Genomic DNA, 21,770 nt, shown 5'->3' with positions numbered 1-21,770 from the left:
TTATGAAATTTACAACTAGTTGAGACAGAAACAATTTTCTACCTCTGGTATTGTACAGATGTACATCTCTGACTGGAGAAAGCTTACATTTGCAAAACACAAGGGAAATCTTTGAGAAGAAATTATGTACCAACAAGGATGTTCTGTGTGTTGTAATATAGCACAATACATTATCTAGAGACTCGGACTTGCACTCCTGTAATGTACAAAGGGAGGATGAATGATGGAATACCCAAAATAGCTTTGCAAATTAAGGAACAGGAGGGGAGCAGCACCTAAGGGACAATTGACTCACATGTCAGATAAGGGTAATAGTACTGTATTTAGATTCTCACCATGATAAAAAGTGAGTATCTTATTTTAGGAAATATATTAAACTTAAAAAGTCAAAACTGTACTCAACATGATATACTGCACAATATATACAATGAATATTAAATTTATTTTTAGTTTTTAAATATATAAAGTGTCCCAGATCCTCCTACTAACCTTTTCAGGTATTCCTGGATCAAATCAAAATGTCAATAATATCCCGAACAGTGCCATTTTATTTAGCAATTTTTAATTTAAGAATGGCTTTTTATAATAAGTTGAAAGTTGATATATATATATATATATATATATATATATATATATATATATATGATCCAAAGACCTAATTGCTGAAAAATTATTAATTTATTGCAAGCTTTATGCTTAAAATGGTTTAAAATGGATTGTTAAGGACTTTAAACGGAAATATATATTAAAAATGATATGACAATTTTGTTACAGCTAATGTGTTTAATTCGGACAATTTTAATTACAAACCCAATAATCAGTTTTAATAAAGTTGGTAGATAATTAAGAGGTACAATTAATTTATTTTAACCTGAGTACCAATAAAATTGTCATTATGTGACAGCACTGCTTGTGAGTTACAATAAGTGGTTTTAAATGGAATCTGTGGGAGACATCAACTTAGATTCTCTGAGTGTCAACCGGGACAATATGCTGTTAGAGGATGTATCGAGAAGTTACAACATGTTCAGATTTCTTCTTCCATTCACTCGCATAACATCCTTTTCATAATCATCAATAGACTGTGTATGTACTAATGTAGAAGATGAAAATATGACAGTGAAAGTTTTAGACAAGGGGATCTCTGACCATACAGCTCAGCTTTGTATACTAAACCACCAGCAAGTAAAAACAATAGCTCGAATGATTGAAAAACATTTCTCTAAAAGGAACATGAATGATATTAAAATAAGACACAACAAGAGTCTTGGGAAGATCTGACTACTGCTATATATGCAGATGCAGCTTCAACTTCTTTAGTAACACTTACGGAATGGTGTTATATTCCACATGTCCACAAAAAAATCCAGAGTGAAGGAAAAGAGAAGAAATAAAATAAGTAGTCAGCAACATAGCTTTATTAAAGGGTGTTTTACATCAACTGCTATAACTAGTCTAATAGAACTCATTATTGATCAACTTGAAGATGACAATAGACTTGTAAAGCATTCGACAGCCTTGACCATAAATAATTCCTAACAAAACTGGAGACGTTTGGAATTTCAGTGGATTGGTTTGGCAGCTACTTGACTGGAAGACAACAAATGGTTGAGTCGTTCAGACACTGGTTTGACTTGTTCAGTGAGATCTAGCCCTCTAACCAATTCAAGAGGCGTACCACAAGGTTCAGTTCTACAGCCGGTCTTATTTGTCCTTTTTGCAAATGGTCTGCAAGGTATGTGGAAGAATCTGCCACCACTATTATGTACACAGATGATACCATGCTTTTATTAAGTAATCAAGATCACTTGAAGTTTCGTCATACATTGTACTTAATATAGCTATTCAACACTGCCTCCAGATCAGCAGCCTGGTACTAAATGAAACTAAAACAAAAATTTAGCTATGGGGAGGCGAAAGCTTGAAGTTGGAACTGTACCTAGCATAGAAAGAGTAGATGTAGCAAAGTTTCAAGATGTTATCATTGACAAAGGTCTTAACTGGACTTCTCATGTTGACTGTCTCTGTAAGAAGCTAAACTCTGGGCTATACATCATCTGAAGCATTAAGACAATAGATGATGTTCAGCCTGCTAAAACTGCCTACTACGAACTTTTTGAGCCACATCTTCGGTATAGTATTCTAGTTTGGGGAATATCTAGTTCATTAAATAATATACAGAGAACCCTAATCTTACAAAAGAAATTGCATAAGAATATTAGCTGGGTTACAGCCTAGAGACAGTTGTAGAGCTGCTTTTGTTGAACACTCAATTCTAACTGTAGTGTCACTCTATATCCTCAATGAACCTAAGCACATGAGAAAAACCTGACCCAAGGCAGTGACTTACACCAACATAACACTTGCTATGCTGCAGACTTCACTCTCTCTCAACACCATTCTGCTCAGTTAAAAAAAAAGCCATTTTATATGGGAGCAAAGCCGTTCTACTGCCTGCTCACTGATATAAAATCTCAAGAAAATATAAAGAAAACGCTAAAGAACTGGCTTTTAAAACACCCATTTTATTTTTTTCTTGGAGAACTGTTGATATAATCGTAATGTGATAACTGAATAACTAAATTGTTCTTTTCTCTCTCTAATTATTTAATCTTGTGTCTTTGGTGCTAATGCTGTTCTCTATGAATTGTGCAAATAAAGTCTATTGTCTATTAATTTTAGCTGCTCGTGTTGTCTAATTAAAATATAATGTACGTTGTTGGGTTGTGATCGTATCCTTACCAATATTGTAGGATTTAGGTTTCTTTAGATTGTAACGTAATGATATAAAAAAATGTGTATAATCTACAAAGAAAAACAGCTTTATATACATAGGAATGTTTCAAGTTTTTCTATTAAAACAGAGTCCAAACTCAATAGATTTCTGGAGGCTGACATGATTATTCAGAAACACAATTAATTTACAAATGTTCAGCTAACTCTAGAGGTGAGATTTAAGATGTGCAATCAAACTAGCTGGCGGTGGCAGTGGAAATATGGAATTTAATAAGTTCATCTGTTAAAAAAAGTAAAAAAATTATATATACATTTAGTATAAAAGACCTGATAGTTGTGGCTCACAAGCAATGCTGTCATATAATGACAGTTAATAATGTTTAGTACTTAGGTTTTTAAAAATGAATTATCTCACTTAAAAATCTGTGACGGCTTACACAACATGCAGAGGAACTTCATTATTCCATCCCATAGAACTGCCCTATTTGAAAAGAAGCTTCATATGCAGGGCAAAAAGCTCTTCAATCTACTTCCTGCAGAGCTGAAGACACATAGTATTAAGGTTTTGAAGACAATGCTGTGAAAAGATCAGGTTGTGGATAGATCAGTTGACACTATGAACGAGTTCCTGGCTCACTGCTTAGTTCAAATGACTATCAGACATTGTTTGTGCTCATGTTTCTTTATGTTAATTATTGTAATGTTTATTTACACCAATTTTGTACTCTATATTCAAGAATAAAGCTCTATGATTCTTATTTATCAAACAATATATTACTTTAAATTTGTATCATTAAATATGTAATTAAATTCTCTAAATAAAACACACTAGTTGTAACTGTTTGTCATGTGTTGTTGTTATGTTATTTACGTTTAAGATGCCATTTTGAACTTAGAGCATGTAAAATATTAATATACCTCAAATTTCAAATTATTATGATAATCCCTTCTAAAATAATTATTGACTACTTTAAAGTTACATACATGTATACATTACATACATTAAAAGGTTGGTAGAGTGTTCTGGGACACTGTATATTTCCAAATAGAAAAATTTTGTCTCATTTATTTTTATTTAACTATCTGCTAAGGGTTAAGAAATCTTAAAATTTTTCACAGAAAGAAATTCACAAACTTTTACACACACACACACACATATATATATATATATATCTACGCCTTTGTAAGTATATTATTTGAAATTTTATCTGTTCAGGATGACAATCTGAAGTCAGTGACTAAAGCTTCTGCTGTAAGTTATGTTACTGTACTGTGTGCCTATTTCATTTCAGTGTTTCTTTTAACAAACAGCATGTCAAGTTATAAAATGGTAAAATGAAAAATATTAACAGAGTGGTAAATTTGTGTTTATCTTGTGTACATTTTCATTTAGAAACTGCCATAATTTTACTAATACCTTCCAGTGTTAGTTGTTTTATTTAATCCACAAAGAACAAAAATGGTACATATTATCTTTTCATTGATTTATCAAATGGTCAGGGGAAAACTATATATGAAATTTGTAATTGTGTTTTTTTTAGCCTTGTAACTGTTATTGATTATTGATTGATAAATAGATTTTACATTGCTGTACATTGCTCTTCAAATAGAGAAACAAAAGAGAACTTTTGGCAAGGAAAGTATGTGCATTTGAGTTTGTAATCTAAATATATTTTAGTATCTAAGAGCAATTAATTCATAATAATATTATGTTTATACAAAAACCTAATTTTTCAGGTAATTAATAGTAAAGTATGTAGACATTTTAGTTGTTATAAGAACTATGTGTGTTTATTTTCAAATGTTACACAGAAAACTAGATATTTCAATTACATTATCCTCGACCCTGATAAAAGAACACTTGATGCATTAATTCAATTGATTCATAACTAATTGATATTTGTAACAGTTTTTTTTTTATAATTGCATAGTAAATGGTCTTCTATGACTGAGTTTCACAAAATTTTAACAAGCCCTTCTACTATCAGTGTAAATTACAGTTTATTATAGTAATTATAAGAAGATGTGTGGGGAATTTTTTGTTGACTAATTATTATGCATGGGTATTTTTTATTTGTCATATAACATTTTGTGTGTGTGTGTGTATGAGACATATACATGAATTTCAAGATTGAACCGTATTAAAATGTGTCGTCAATAATAAATTATCTTGTTGCATCGTGGTACTTTCTACAATGTAAATTTGTTTCCCAAATTACTCTATTGTGTTGTCAAGTCTAGAAGTAGCCTAATATCCCTAGTTGGGTTTAGGTATTGCTCTCTAAAATTGTTATTGAGCCAACTTTTCTTTGGGTTGGTTGTCTCTATATCTTTTATTGACACGTAATACTAAAAGGTAATTTTTAAAAAAGTTTAAATAAAATTGAAATGCGGTAAATATACTTATTGTTGAATTTATTAACACTTCTAAGAAGCTAAATAAAATGTAGCAAGTTGCAAAATCATAATGCATCATGATTGGTCTATATTGTAAATAACATTTAATTATACCAGAATACAGAATAACACGCTGTAAAAATACATGACCAAAACTCTTACCAGTTAATCAGTTTTTAGGCTAGCTTATGCAGTATACATACGTTTCACATTTTATACTTTTCTAAAACATTTTGTAAACAAAGCCTAATTTGATTTTTCTACATGACACTTCAACTGTTATAATCAATCAAGTGATTTTAAATTGGATAGTGAATTGAGAACTGTTGAAATTGAAAAATTGCCACACCTACAAGATCTGCTCTAATTGGACATTGTTTCATATAATTTTGTTATCAGAAAAAGTGTTTCTCTTGTCATTTGGTTATTTAATTTTCAGTACTTTTTTAAGGTAAGAATCTCAACTCAATTTTTTAAAATTTCCTGTTAGTACTTAAAGTTTTATTTTTTGAACCTAAATATCATAAATATATTATTTTAATAATGCACTGTATCATACTGTTTTAATTTCATTGTCATAAACTGAACACATTGAGAATATTTTGCTTGAGCTTTGTCAAATCTCTGTTTTTGGAGAATTTATATTTGTTATCATCTAAATATATATATATATATATATATATATATATATATATATATATATATATATCATGATGAGTCTTAATTGTTTATGTGTTGTATCGTTTAAACATCAGAGACACCTAGGCCACAAAAGAGTTCTGTCTGGTTTACCCAGTAGCCATTTAGTGTAAACTCATTGTGTTGTAGAGAGTATGTTTTGAATACTGAGTAGTATAGTCAAAATAATCTCTGTTTTTTGTCTTGGTGGATCGGAATGTGGGTTACTAATTCCAGTAGTCCAGTCTTGACTATGTTATATCTTAGGCACTGCACTGAGCAAAAGATAAAATGGAGCTAAACTCAATATTCACATTGAATCAACCCATCCCACCATAGACGTGTTATGTGTAAAGAATATTTACTGTGTTGAATTGTGAAACTAATATCAGTATGATTAGTCAACTATTAACATGAAAAAGGTAACAGACCCATTTAATTAACATTTTAGAAAACTGAAACTGAATTTGAAAGAATGAAAATTGATTACATTATTAGAAGCATAACAATTTTTCAGAATGTGTGATGGATTAAACATTAGCACCATTAAGTGTCCATATATAAGCAACCTATACAACTTCTCTGGACTTTGTGAAACATGAATAGGTCACAAGTTCAGTGACGAGGAAACTGAGGAGTTCATGTTACAAACTCTAATTATCTTATAAGATCCAAGTTTTACTTCAAGTCTAAATTTACTCATCAGAATATTCCTTCTCAATTCATTTCTCAGTCGCTACGAAATAATAGTATCAATGACAAACATTCAACTAAAATTCATAATTCAACCAATGATGAAAAATGTTGGTTTCCTTGTCTTTGGAGCAGTAAGATACTATACAGCAGGTTCAGAAGTATAAATACAGGTGTGCAGTTTTTATACTTTATCCAATGTATAAAAACTGCATACTGTTTTGAATGTTATATTTTGAAAAAAGTGTGCAAATTTGGATATTCCTCAATAGAGTTCACTTATAGCTGGTTTATAACTGCCAGTTGAACCTACACTGGATACAGCAAAAATGTATGTGTCTCTTACATCTACGCAACCCATTGGATGACCAGGAGCAGCAAGTCACTAGCCATAATAATTGTTAAAGTATTGGGAAAAAGGGTTGATTGATAGTTCTAGTTAACTGTGGAGTGTAACTGTTGGGGTGAGTGAAGCTTCCTTAAAGTTAAAGCTTTTTTCAAGCCTAAACATGGGGTAGAGCCTTTCTCTGTCCAATTTGACTGGATAAGGCTGGAACAGTGCGTTTGAAGTTAACATGAAGAGACAGTGCCTGCTATCACTTGTCATGGTTTATTTAATATGAGATCTTAACAAGAGGTGGCCCCTACTCCTCGTAATGTTTCCCCTGAATATTGAGTCACTCTGCAAGTACCGTAAAGTTCCTCTTACGAATAAGTTACTATAAAAGGTTTTTCTCATGTTTTATTCTGAGTGAACATAACAAATTTTAGACAGTTACACAGTTTTCAGAAAACCAGAATCCAAAAAGAATTGATTTTGAGTTGTGAGTAGTAAGAGTGAAACACACTGCAGGTAAGATTACACTGAAAAGTTTCTTGATATGAGAAAAGGAAAGGGTTTCACTCAGAGGGAGAAGTGATGTAAAGAATGCGTTATATGAACCATTAAGACATGAGTAAAAACATTGCCAAACACTAAAATATTTTAAAACAAATTGTATAAAGATTTGTTTTAATTCATTGTTTAAAATTTAATATTTACATTCTTTGATTTAAAAGGAAAACGTTATTTTGGACATTTGCTATAATTTGTTATGAGAACAGAATACCACCATGTTTCAAAGATTGGAATTTACCCTTTTCTTTAGGTGTAAAAAGACGTAATACATAAGGTTAAGCAAGAACAAATCAATATATTGATCTATTTCCTTATGTATTAAGTCTTTTTACAACTAAAGAAGAGGCTAACTATCAATCCTTGAAAAGTAGTGTTCTTTCCTTGTAACAAATAACAATGCTAAATATGCAAAATCCTGTTTTCCTTTAATTTTCACAATGTTCAAATTTTATTTTTTTATAATTATTAAAAATTGTTTAATTATCATGCAACATAAAAATAAGTAAAAATTTACATACTTCCATACTAATAAAATATTGTAAATATCTAAACAATTAGCAAAAAAACAAAAAAAAAAATATGAATAAAAATTCAACATAACATATTGTGTGGAGAAATATTTGAAATTTGACACAAGTTGGATGATCATAAAAATTTCTGATTAATACTGAAAATTTATTTATCAAGTATTGATTATTAGAATCAATGAACTGGAACTATTGAAACAGTAATAACAAAACAATGGATTGCTATACGACAGAAAAACATTTTGTTTAGCAATACAACATGCAATCCAACAGCCAGCCATAGGAATGAATTTTGTTGATATATCGCACATCACAGGCCATACAAGAAATGGCATTCTTTGGTGTATGAATTAAACGAGTTGTCCACTTATTCTCATGGGCTATTTCTCTGAAAATGTAAAGAGACTGTATAAAATACACTTCACCGATAAATCTCAAAGAAATTAATCTGATTATATATTTTATAAATGTACAGTAACTTTCTTTCCCATTCTACAGACAGTCCAGTTAATCATGCTTATCATACAACCATTATTGAGTTGTATTAGTAGCTTCGAATAAGTTTTTGACAGTCAAAGAATCAATAAGAAATAATGCATAAGGAATAAATATCTTAAATTGATTACTGATACATGTGATATTCTTCGTTATAACAATCAATTATTAAGATTATTGTTGTAACTTACACATGTGATAAACTGTTCGGTTAGTATGGGGATAGCTTTCTCCGCAAGGAGGCCAAATTATCTCAGAATTATAATTGTGTTTGCAATGTTTTGATGTGATTTGAACCATGAATGTTAGACGATATTTAATAATTTAACTGATGCTTCAAACCGTGACTTAATTTCTATTACTTTAATTACATATTTGATTTAATATTTTAATTGTGTATAAAAATAGACATCATTACCTACTGATTAACTCTTAACATTGCAATGTTTTTTGTCATGCTCGATTTAAGGATAAGAGTTGTGATCTGACAAAGCTAGTGGACTCTTGCCTCCATGAAGAGTACTGGTAGTCTTTGACAAAATGGGATTACTGGTACAGAGTTCATTAGCTTATTAATGACAAAAATATACTCATGTCATACACAATTTTAGCAGAGTATATGTGTACTAGGGCCATTAATTTTTAACCTCCAATCTCGCACCTTGGTGGCCAGACAAGTGGCAGGTCCACAGTTTGCACAGTAATCAATCACACATCTTTCCCACATTTGTTACTGCCAAGTTCTAGTAGCCAATTTGTGCTGAGATGCAGATGCACAAACATAGGCACCTCTATTTATTCTCCCACCAAATGTGAATTGAGCAGTGTTATTCGTTTCCTGCAAAGCAGCAGAAATCCATCACAGAATGTTGTCTATTTTTGAAGAAAACATGAGTAATGGATGGTGTTTTGCATGAAAGGTGTCAAAAATTTAAAGATGGCTTAACTGACGTTTGTTATGAAGGAGGTCAACGTAAGTTTTTCACTACAGGCAGCTTTGTTGAACGAGTTAACAAAGTGGTTAAAGAAAACTAGATTCATAATAAGTTCTTCTTCTTTGAAAATGTCAAGATCTTTACGATATTGTTACGTAACATTTAGGCTACAAAAATATTTGTGCTTGCTGGGTATTAAAGTGTTGAACTAACACCCACAAAACTCTTGGCTTTAGCTTTGACATTCCTTGAATTTGATATTCGGCCATATTTTGGTTTTTAAAGCTTCCCAATGTTGTAGGAGGATATAATATGACACACGCATGCCTTATGCTTTAAACAGAAAAATATCAGAAATTTCATGAAGAACCAATAGGGTTGAAATGGGTTGGGAATCTCTAAAAAATTGTATTTTTGTTTTCTAACTTCCTAATTTTTTAGAAAGATAATATTTCACACATGTTTTCTCATTACTTATATAGAAACACAAAAGCATCGAAATTGGATTGTATCTCGTAGAAGAACTATATTTGGTTTTCCACTTCCCGTTGTCTTTTAAATTTGTAAATTTACACATTTATGTGTATTATTATCTCAATATACTACCGGCCCAGAAATACATTAGACTGAAATTAAATTAAAAGGACTGGAGAAAGTCAATTATTGACCGAAGGAGACTTTTCAGACCAATATATGTATATACTTATGTGATCGGAACAACAAGGCAATCGCTTCTACGGTGCTCGAAATAACTTAGACCGGAATTAGAATACAATGGATGGAAGTAGTCACTTTTTGACTGAAGTAAACTCTTTAGGCCAATATATTTATATACTTTTTTTGATTAAGACAACAAGACACTTACTTTTACAGCATCAGGAATACATTCGACTGGAAGTAGAATACAATAGTCCGAAGTACTTACCTTTGACTTAAGTAGACATTTCATTTCAGTGCATGTATATACTTTCTTGATTGGGAAAACAATAATTACTACTACAGTGCTAGAAATACCTTAGACTTTAAGTAGATTATTATTATGACTTGAAGTGGACACATTTTGACCGAAAAAAACTGTTCAGACCTATATTTGTAATTTTTTGTTCTTGATGATTAGGCCAACGAGGCAAAATGGCAAACAATGCTTCTATGACACAGAAAATAGCTTAGATGCAAATAGCTTTCAATGGCCGTTAGAATACGCTTTTTCACCAAATAGACTTTAGAGGTTGAAATATTGAAAACCTTTACTTATTTTTAAAAGTTTTTATTATGCCATTTTGAAAGAATATGTCTATGACGTACCCGTTATTGCAACTCCATGGGTAACTGCTAGTTTTCTATAAAATTTAGAAGGTGTTAATATAATTAGCATCCTGTAAGTGATTGTAAAAAAAATAAAATATATGAGAAAACATCTATATATTTGCTTTATTTCAGCAAATGTTGTTCCATCTTTATTATTACTCTTACATATCCAGCCTCCAACGAGCCTTCTTGCCTTTTAGTTCAAGATCAAGAAATTACAATTTTCCAAACATATTTCTTGATTTGTTCAAGGTACTACACTGAATAAAAGCCGACATATATATATATAAGAAACTTACCAATCAGTTTTTGAATACTCTTTTCAATTTCCCATTAAAGTGAAGTTTTGAAAATTTCACACTCAAATTTAATTTTTTCTTTATAATACTGTAAATAGAATGTTATCTTCTGTAAAGTATTTCCAATTTTTCTTATAGTCCAACCTGAATTTATGATATTTTAAAAACATAATAAAGAGTATTGCTAATAATATTAGTATGTAGTAATTTTTCCTAAATCTTTTTGGGATTATTTAAATTATAATATATCAAAGCTTTTTAATTTTAAGACTCCTTTATGTGACATAAACAACAGTTCTCTATAGAATTCTAGAGGGTTTGAATTCAAAACCATTACCTCTTATTTGTTATTTGCAAGGTTTTATGTCACTGTTACATGGTGTCTTAATTGCATAATTTGACTGGTACGCTGATGATCCCAATGTTATTTTTTATATTAGATATCTGGTTGAAATTGCGTCCTCTGAAAACCTTTTTTTTCTTGGAACAAGAAGTTGAGGAAAACCCTCATTACTTTTAGTCATGTAAGGACCCCTGCACTGCTTCCAAGCTGACAGGATATTCAGAATAAATAAGGTTGAGTGCTCTCTCATGTTTAGGATTACAAAAATCTTTAATAGTAAGATATTCCCATCTACTCTAACAATCAATCATCTGCCACAGTAAATTAGTTCACTCAACTACCTCGATATCTTGAAATTTGTAATTAATGCTGTACTGCTCCTGGATGTTCGTTGGGTTGCCCAGTTGTAGTTTGCTGTATCCAGTATAGATTCTATTGGCAGGAGATCTATACCAATCAGAAAAGTTTTTAAAACCATAAAAAATAGAATAGAATGGAGTTAAATTTTTTGTAAGAAAAACGCTAAATTGCTTGCATATGCTGACTTAGTAGGAGAATTTCCAGTAGGAAAGGTAATCTGAGTATGAAATTTGAGATTTTATAATTTAAATCCTCTTTTAGATGAAAATGGTTCTTACTAATGGTGTATTATTCTTGTGGTGCAGGTAATGTTGAAGGAGAGGGAGGTTTACATAGAACAACTGTTGAAGGAGAGGGACATGGAAAGGCTGGCAGTGACTCGAGCAGCAGCTCAAGCAGAGGAGGCAGAGAGACAACTAGATATGTTGAAACAGGAACTGCGACAGGTTAGTAAAGACTGAACCTGTGTAGAAAAATAATGATATGTTTTTAGATCAATCTACTAGTTCAAAACCTAACCACAAGTACCTAAAACTAGTACCTAGTGTTTTAGGAGCTAGTTGGTTACCTAATTTTTCATGTGACACTAGTTCTAACTATTGCCACTACCCGTCAATGCCTCCTTGCACATTTAGGGTGATAAGTCTTTTACAATGCAAGGTCATTGTTACAATTACCTACTAAATTAAATAAAAAGGGGTCATAACAACAATACCACTTTTTGCCTATTTAGTTGACTATTTCAAAGAATTGTTCTCTGTAAAAATAAAACATTTTAACTGTGGATCTTTGCTAATATTTTATTCCACTTTCCATACATTATAAATGGTTTTTTTGGTAATTTATGCACAAACTAGTGCGTTTAACGAAACCATGTGTTGGTTTTCTGATAGCATCTCAGTTGTTTTTAAGTAGTTCACAAGCGTTTAAAATTCTGTTCAATAATTCTGTGGAATTAACTGGTTCTGCATATACAAGTTGCTTTAAATTACCCCAAAAGTAATAATCTAAGGGATTAAAATCAGAGGACCTAAGAGGCCAATTAATTGATCCACCTCAAACGATCCATCTGTCTGGAAAACTTATCTGCAAGTGCCCTCTAATATTTTGTAAATTAAATGGCAATGCATACAGAAATCTTTTAATCAATGAATTTCAAGACATTATAGAAAATTTACATCTTGGAAAAAGGCAAAATGTATACTTTATGCACGATGGTGCACCAGCATATTACACTTTTCTGGTGAGGGAACATTTAAATGAAGTGTATCGTCAGAGGTACATTGGTAGAGGTGGTCCTGTGGCATAGCCTCCACGTTCTCCAGATGTGAATCCCATAGATTTCTGTGTCTGGACTCATATGAAATCTCTAGTCTATTCAACACCAATTGTAAACCAAGAAATACTTTAAAGACACCACTACAACTATCAGAAATCAGCCAGTCATTTTTGAGAGAGTACAACAGTCTTTTGTCAGGCGAGTTAATGCATGTATTGCATCCAATGGTGGTCATTTCCAGCAGTATAAGTGTTTGATTGATGAAGTTGAGTTTGCTAAATTGTCCATATTAAACAAGTGAAATATGTTGTAATTAAAACATTGAAAAGTAATTGTTGCCTAATCTTTCTCCATTTATTTTAATACTGAAGTGTTGCACCTAAACTTTAGTATACAGAATTTGTTTTGTAATGCATCATGATTATGGGTACCGTTTAAAAAATGTCTTAGTTTGATATTTTAAAAAGCTATGGAAGTAAAATTGAATGGGCTACAAAAAATTGCTCTTGACAAATTTTATAAAAATTTACGGTTTTTGAGTTATTTAAGTTTAAAAAAATTATATGGCCACTATTTTTAAACAGAATATAGGAACTAAATGATTATTTTTTGCAAATATGATATGGATGAGCAATATACAAAATTTGAACTCAGTCGGTTAAGTAGTTATATATAAATAATTTAGTAAAAAAAAGAAATGGTGGATATCTGAGAAAACAAGCATTTTAGGACATACCTTTATAAGAAATTTTTTCTATATTTTAGTCCATGGAATCACCTCCTCAAATATCTCCTCACATTACGGATACACCCTGTATAAATATATATTGTGTATGTATGTGTGTGTATGTACGAGGTGTGTCCAAAAAGTATCCGACCTTGACGTCTGGCATGAACTGACGTTACTCGGCGGCAACGGCAATTTGGTCCCCTTCAAAGTACTCCCCTCCACAAGCCACTACCTTATTCCAACGTTCCTCCCACTTCCGGAAACACTCCTTAAATTCATATTGCGGAATGGCTAACAGGTCCTTTGTCGCATTTTGTTTTATTTGTTCAACATCATCAAATCTTTTTCCTTTCAAAGGAATTTTTAATTTAGGAAATAGCCAGAAGTCATAAGGAGCTATGTCAGGACTGGGAGGCTGTCGTAGTTGGTTGATGTGCAGGATCCAGTCACGGCTTGTCCACAGTTCAGGTTGTTTCCTTCGCACTGCATCTCGTAGCCATCTTAGGACCTCAAGATAATACTCCTTATTCACTGTCTGGCCTCTTGGAGCATATTCGTGATGAACAACACCGTCCTGGTCAAAAATAACTGTCAGCATTGTCTTGACATTGCTTCGACTTCGTCTTGCTTTTTTCGGCCGTTGCTCTTCGTGAGTTTTCCACTGTGAAGATTGAGCCTTTGTTTTTAGGGTTGTAGCCATAAACCCATGACTCATCACCAGTAATAACTTTTTTAAATAGCCATGGGTCACTTTTTATCAAATCCAGATTGTCCTGTGCGATTTCAAGTCGACAGTTCTTTTGGTCTTCTGTCAGCAGCCGAGGAATAAATTTTGCCGAAACGCGGTTCATTTTTAAATCTTCGTGTAAAATGTTACAAACTGAAACTGACGATTTTGGTATTCCTAAATCTTCTTCCAGCTCTCGGACAGTCAATCGACGGTTTCATTAATTGCTGCACGAACACGTTCAACACTTTCAGCGTTTCTGGCCGTTGAAGGCCTGCCAGATCGTTCATCACTCTCCACTGATATGCGGCCATTTTTAAACTGCCTAAACCACTGTTTTATTTGTGTATCGCCCGTAGACACGTCACCATACACTTTCCGTATCATAGTAATCGTCTCTGATGCTGAATGGCCAGTACTGTACAGAACAGAGCGCTGTGGCTCACTGCGTGACCAGATCGTATTCAATGCCTAATATGGGAAGGAGTAGGCTCGCACCTCCCCTCCAATAGCCGGTTCGAGCCATATTGTAACAAAATGCTTTTCTACAATAATAATGAGTCAATTTTCACTTAAGCAAACTATTTATATATTAGAATTTCTTAAAGTGATTTCCAAATCCCTTATTTTATTAGTTATACCACCTTGGACGTTCAGTGCATTAACCAGTTGAACCTTTTGTCATGTTTAGCCTTTTCATATATCAGCCATCCAATATTATTAAAAGATTTATTATTACTATCAGTAGTTAAATCAAAGCTATGCACAAAAATTACACGTTCCGTGTAATGTTTAAGGATGCATTTTCTAGTTGTGTAGACGGCTGAATATTGGAAATCCTGCTTGTTAATCATCACTGGAGACCTGGCGGCAGGAGTTGGTCATTTCCCTGTATATTTTCAGTACCAGGTGATAAATGCGTCTCCACATTGAAGTCACAGCACTACTGATACTTCTGGAAACAGCTGCTTTTATTATTTGATTTGCAAACCAGGTTTTATCTTTTACGTTAAGATGAATACCAGACTTACTTTTTCCACTAAGTAAAGTTTTTTTTATTTAGTTAATTCCTTAAGCTGTAAATTGACTTTATTAACTTCGGTTTTCATGCAGGACCATTCCACTAAGTTACCTGTTAAGAATGTCTATAATAATGATGAGTGGCTGAATTTTTTCTAATGTTGACCTTCGTAATGTCTTCCGTTTTGCGATGTAAGTAACAAAACTTGCTCCACCAGTGACTACCAGAGAGCACCATCCTTACCGGTTTCATTCTTCCTTTTGTGACTTTTTAGAACTTCTGTTTTTTTCTATAGTCCTCACAATCCCTATGGCATCATATTGTTGCTACTAATTCAAATGTCAAGTGAGATCCCTTCCATGGCTCTCAACACAAATCAAAATTTTCTTAGGTTCCAAATTCCAACACCATCTCCATCCTCAGAGCTGTTATCGTCCCCAGTTTATAAAATATTACATTTAATAAAATTTTACTTTTGATTTACCTTTTTTACCCAGTTCTATGTTATACAGGTTAGAATTAATTAAATTATGATTTTACAAATTGTGGGATATAATGCTCACTTTTCCAAAAGCATAAAAAGGACATTACAAATATTTTATTATTTAAGTGATGATAATAAATCATTTGCTTTAATAAATATACATACACCATGGTATATACAATTTTGTTTGAGTGCAATTTTGGAAGAATTTTGTAGTGGTTGTAAATGGTCATTTTCAGTTCTTAAATGGTCAATATTCACAGATCATTTTCAGCCCTTTCTTTCTGCCATTACTAAGCTTGTTCTATACATAGAATTCCTCCCACATCCTGTTATAAGCATCTTAGGTGCATGGTATTGTCCCCACCAATTCGGTTGACCTAATATTTGACTAACTTCATCAATCTGTAATCATTCTTTGTTTGACGTTTGCTTTTAACGATGGTAGGATTGTGAAGAAAACAGGATTTTTCCGGACATTTGCCATCGTTCAGTGGTACAATAAATCAGTAACACTATGTTTCGAGATCTGCAGTCTGATCTCTTTTTCAGGTAAATAACTAACTTAACACATAATTACAAACTAGGCACTAACTCTAAAACATGTATGGATTTCTTTTGAAGTAGTCTTAAGGATATTCCTATCTCTTAACACATTCACTTCGGATAACAAAATTACCGGCAACAGAAAATGCGGGAATTTTTTTTGTTTTTTACTTACCCAAAATGGAGTCAGGATAGCCGAAAGGGTTGTCCAAGGTATCCCAGAAGCTTCATTGGCCGGAACGGGTGACCTCATGTCCGTGCCGAGTCTGCTCGTCATCCGCACCGGTTGCCGGTTCCCATGTTGTACGTGCTCGCAGCGCACTAGGTTTCGGCACAAACACTCACGAATTACACGTATATAGTACATGAATGACACGTAGATAGTACATCAATTACACATATATATTATATATTATTTTGAAAAATATACAACATCAAAAACAGTTAACACTCCCCCCTCCCCGAGTAAAAATTAGAAAAAAAAACTATATACATCCCTTGCAGGTCTTCAAGAACACGAACTCAGAAGTCATACAGGGATAGTCTATCTGAGTTGTACATGTTGTACAGGTAAAAAGAATTTACTACAACAACCTGGAGAAAGTGCATTTCATTGCAACTCATTGTCTTCATCAGATGAAAAATTATCATCAATAACACTATCGTCGTTCTCCATTATGAGTACATACACTTACACAGTCAACAGACACTATAATCCACTCACTCAATATCGCAAAGCATACACAACAAACGAAAATGGCGAACCAGCGACGAACCGCACCAACTGACTCACCGAAACAGGCACACCTCGCTACGAGTGTTACAGCCTTCCCGGGCAACTGCTCAGCTCACACTGAGGCAATGTGAAAGCAGCTGCCATATGCCGAGCTCGCTCGTCCACCGCCCAGCGCGCCATTTTTGCATGATGAGCATGCTCGTCACCCACAGTGAATGTGTTAATACACACACATCCAAAAAAAAGAAGCTTGTTTTGGACTTTCACATACCTCCACCAAATCTTCGGTTTCAACTGAGCTGAAGCCAAGGCTTTTTGCTCAAATTTCTCCATAAAGATATTGGCGAAAGTAGGAGACAGTGAAGAAGCCATTGCCATCCCCTTATCTTGAAGGTAAATTTGACCCTCTAACTAAAAAAAATCAAATTGACTTAATTGCATAGTGTTACTGATTTTTTGTACCACTGAACACTGGCAAATGTCCGGAAAAATCCTGTTTCCTTCTGTATTCATAGTTTTGTATATAATTAAACCGAGGCAGTGTAAGCTGCCATATATAATATGGACACTAATTTGGCAGGTGAAAGAAGTGGCAGAAGCGACCCAGGAGGATCTACAACACCAAGTAGCAGAGCTTGTGCGTGAGAAGAAAGACATGGCCAACCAGATGGAAGATGATCACAATAAATTGGAGGATGTCAACTTTCGCTTTGAGGAGGAGAGATTAGCCCGAGTTGAGCTGGAGGTGAGTGTAGTGTAAGCTAGTGTTGTCTTCTAACCCCTCTTCTCATGGACTTTGTTCAGTTTGTAACCAGATATGTGAGGACTATTGCCTATGGTATGGTCTGTGGTGTATCTCGGCTATAAGAATGGCTAGAGCTACATCTTGATATCTTAAATGTTTCCATGCCCAGTATGCTTCTATTTATTATAACATTTCAAACTTAGGTTACATAATATTAAATATGGTTTGGTCCATTTTGACAAATTAGTTCTCTCAAAATAGGGTTGGTCTAGTCTACTTTAGAAAATAATTAATTGAGAAATATGTTTTGGACCAACTGTTTCTTATCAATATGAAAAAGTACAGCTACTAGAGGTTGGTTCCTTTAACTATCTTTTTTTCTTCAAAAGGCAGTAGATAATTTCAAAACTTAAATTTTTTTTGATTATGCATTTCAACTGTTCAATTCTGAAAATAACATTTTTTGGTATTATGAATAAACTGTAAAAACTGAAAATGTTAACACATGTTTTGTGATGAAGGCATCAAGTAAGACGCTGGAAGAGCAAGTGGCTCAACTGCAACAGAACCTGGAGCTGGAGAGGCAGCAAATACAACAGCTCCAGCAAGACTGCAAGAAGCTTCAAGAGGAGCAGAGTACTCTGGATCAACTAAAACGAGTGATGGTTTCTAGTAAGATTGAGGTAACATGATAGTGTTCTGAATTCTTTTCACTTTATAGGGTTTCTTGTCATCTATAAATCAATTAATACATTAGTCCTACATCTGGCGGTAAAATTTTCCTCAGTGGCAGTGTGTTTTAGAACATCGGTCTTTGCTTTATATTTATTTTATTATCATTGATTTCAAATAATTATATTATATTGTATACCACTTTATTCAGAAATTATCACAGAAAATTTATCTTATAAATAATAAATATATATGCATTTTCAATGTTGTTAAAGTATAGCTACAAAAAAATTAAATTCAAAGTGTTTTATTTGTATATTTTGTCATATTTATGAATATAGATATTAAAAACAAAGTGTACAATAGATAGGGCAATTAAATTTAAGTACACCGTAAAATAATAAGAGGTTTAACACTTTTTATATAATTAAGGATCACTTTTCATTATCACTTTTAACTATTTTTTTTTTTTTTTTTCAAATGATTTCGTTTTTAGCTTATGATAGGATCAAATAAGGCTGTATTAAAAGACCAGATATTGGGTGGTGCCATCTAGAATACAACTAAAACATCCAATATCATGAGTTGCAGGGTTAATGGATATTTCCTTATATCAAACTTATAATATGTTTGTCTAATTGAATTGTTAATTTTATTAATTGTTATGTTTGTTAATTGTTATATTTGTTCATTGTTATATTTGTTCATTGTTACATTTTGTTAATTGTTATATTTAGATTAAAACACATTTGATAAACTACAAAATATTATCTTACATCAAATTTACACTGAAGTCAAATGCCTACTATTTTATTTATATCATTGTGCTACCATTTAATTGACTTATGTGACAAAGCCTATTGTAACATATGTTATTTAACGGCAATAAAGGAATTAATTGAATTGAATTCGTTGATCTTATTATTCTGTTACAGATGCAGGAGCTGCGAGCAGAACGAGACAAGCTCATTAAAGAGTTGGCTGAGCTCAAAGACTTGTTAAAAGAGGAGCAGGACCAGTGTATTGATTGGAAGAATATGTTTGAAGAGAGTAAAAAACTGAGATTGGATATTGAAACACAGTTGGCAAAATGTATGGCTGATAAAGAGTCGGAACAGAAAAGTTTCAATTTCAGGCTAAATGAATCCGAAATTAAACTTAAAGAAAGTGAAAACAACTTTAGTGAGTTAAAAATTAAATCAGAGCAAGTTATAAAGGAACTGACCAATGATAAAGAACAATCTATTTATCTTCTCAATAACGGTTTAGAGGAAATAACGTCATGGAAAGAAAAATATAAGAATCTCGAAGAAGAAAATCACAAAAAGACTTCTGAAATTTCTATGATAAATTTAAATATAAAACAACTCCAGGATGATTTGGAAGGTAAAGAGAAAGAAATTATTACATTAAAAGATGAGAGTAGTAAGGAATTAATATCTTTAAAGAAAAATATTGCAGACTTAGAAAGTACACTGGCAACAAAAACCACTGATTTGGAAACAAAAGAAAATACTTCCAAGGCAGAAATAGATATTTTAAAACAGAGTTTACTAGAAATGAAGAAAGAATCCGAAGAAAAAAATGAAAAGCTAAAAACCATTATTGAGAATTATTCTAAACAAATAACAGCTGTAGAAAAAGAACTGGAGGAAAAACATAGTGAGATGTTGAGTTATAAGAGTGAGCATGAAAATAAACTACAAGAATTGAGGCACGAACTTGATCTTCAAACTGGCAAGTTTAAAGCTGCTACTGAAGCAAATCATAAATTATTAACAGAAAATGAAGTTTTTAAGAAGGAAGTAGAAAGATTAAAGGAAAGTGAAAAGAAGAATGAAGAAAGAATTGCAGAGTTATCTAGCCAGTTGACACAAGAACTGGAAAAGGAGTTAATGACAAAGACAAGCTTAGAAAATGAGCTAGAGAAAAGCAAAAGAAGTGTTGGGGAGTTGGAAGGTAATCTTCTTGGAAAATTGGCAACATTAGACAAAGATAGGGAGAACCTTACATCTGAGTTAAAGAAATATAAGGATAGAATAGAGGAAACTGAGAAAGAGTTGAACAGTAGGAAAAGGAATGAAGTGGAGCTGGAAGAGAAATTAGCTTCTCTAGTAAAAGAAAAAGAGAGTTTAAAATTGAATCTAGAAGAGACAAAGAATACACTATCAGCCAACCTTGAGAGTCTCAATAATGAGAAAGAGAAATCTGATAATTTGGTATGCAGCAAAGATGTCGAACTTGTCCAGTTGCAACAGAAGGTGGATCAACTACAAAGAGACTGTGAAAGACAGGGGGTTGAAATTAAAGAAAAGGAAAAGAAGATCAATGAAATGACTGAAGAATTTAAGAAAGTCAATGATGAAGCATCAAACACCTTTACAAAGTCTGAGGAGATTGCCAATAGACTTCAACAACAACTAAGCGAATTATCTGTTGATAAGAATAAACTGCAGGAAGCAGTCTCCCAAGGAGAAGTGGCCTTGGATAAAATTAAAATGGAAATGGAAGAATTTAGATCTAACGCTGAAAAGAAGACTTATACACTTGAGAATGAGTTGTCAGCCATCAAATCTCAGTTTGAGATGGATTGTAAGAAACTGTAAGTGTCTTTTTTAAAATATTAGTACAATTGCTTTGTTTAGTGTTGTAATGTCTCGTTTATATTTTTTAAGTCTATAACTGTACTGGTTAAGTTACGGATTTGTAATTTTGTGTAGTTGTTTGTCTAAAGATTTAACATAAAAAATCAGTTATATTTACAGCGGTTTCAAATTAGCAGTAATTTAAACATTCATAATATCAAAGTTCATAAAAACTGTCTTAAATAGTAAAGATTAAACTGATACCAATATTCTGAATTCTTGAGATTTCACTTAAGACATGACAGCATCAGAGTTCTATCCATTTTGTTACCTTTGAAGATGTAGTTGCAATACCATGGCTTTAGTGTTTAGTCTACATACATGTTTGATAATTTTATTATAGCTGGCTCAAAGACAGCTCTGATTAGGTAAGTAAAATGTTCAAAAAAGGGCTCGTTTTTAAAATGTGTATTCAGCTTAATTAAATACAGGGTGTAAATTAAGTCCTGGATATATTCCAAGCAGTTTGAGATATCAATGTAACATCAATTTCTTTGGACTTAATGAAGGATAAAA

General features: G+C 32.5%; 1 protein-coding gene across 1 annotated transcript in view; it reads left to right on the top strand.

The window, feature by feature from the left end:
* The first annotated feature begins 3,935 nt into the window (after positions 1–3,935).
* LOC124371426 (CAP-Gly domain-containing linker protein 1) overlaps positions 3,936–21,770 on the top strand; it is a 36,131-nt gene continuing 18,296 nt past the window's right edge. Inside the window, exons 1-5 of the mRNA XM_046829760.1 lie at positions 3,936–3,988; positions 11,975–12,115; positions 17,773–17,937; positions 18,459–18,620; positions 19,545–21,211. Of these exons, the coding sequence (XP_046685716.1) occupies positions 11,978–12,115; positions 17,773–17,937; positions 18,459–18,620; positions 19,545–21,211 (2,132 nt within the window). The 5' untranslated portion in view covers positions 3,936–3,988; positions 11,975–11,977. The remainder of the gene's footprint in view (positions 3,989–11,974; positions 12,116–17,772; positions 17,938–18,458; positions 18,621–19,544; positions 21,212–21,770) is intronic.

Source organism: Homalodisca vitripennis, chromosome 1 (genome assembly GCF_021130785.1).
Source record: "Homalodisca vitripennis isolate AUS2020 chromosome 1, UT_GWSS_2.1, whole genome shotgun sequence".
Classification (NCBI taxonomy): domain Eukaryota; kingdom Metazoa; phylum Arthropoda; class Insecta; order Hemiptera; family Cicadellidae; genus Homalodisca; species Homalodisca vitripennis.
Note: the sequence above shows the minus strand (reverse complement) of the source record. Positions and strands in the feature narration are given on the sequence as shown.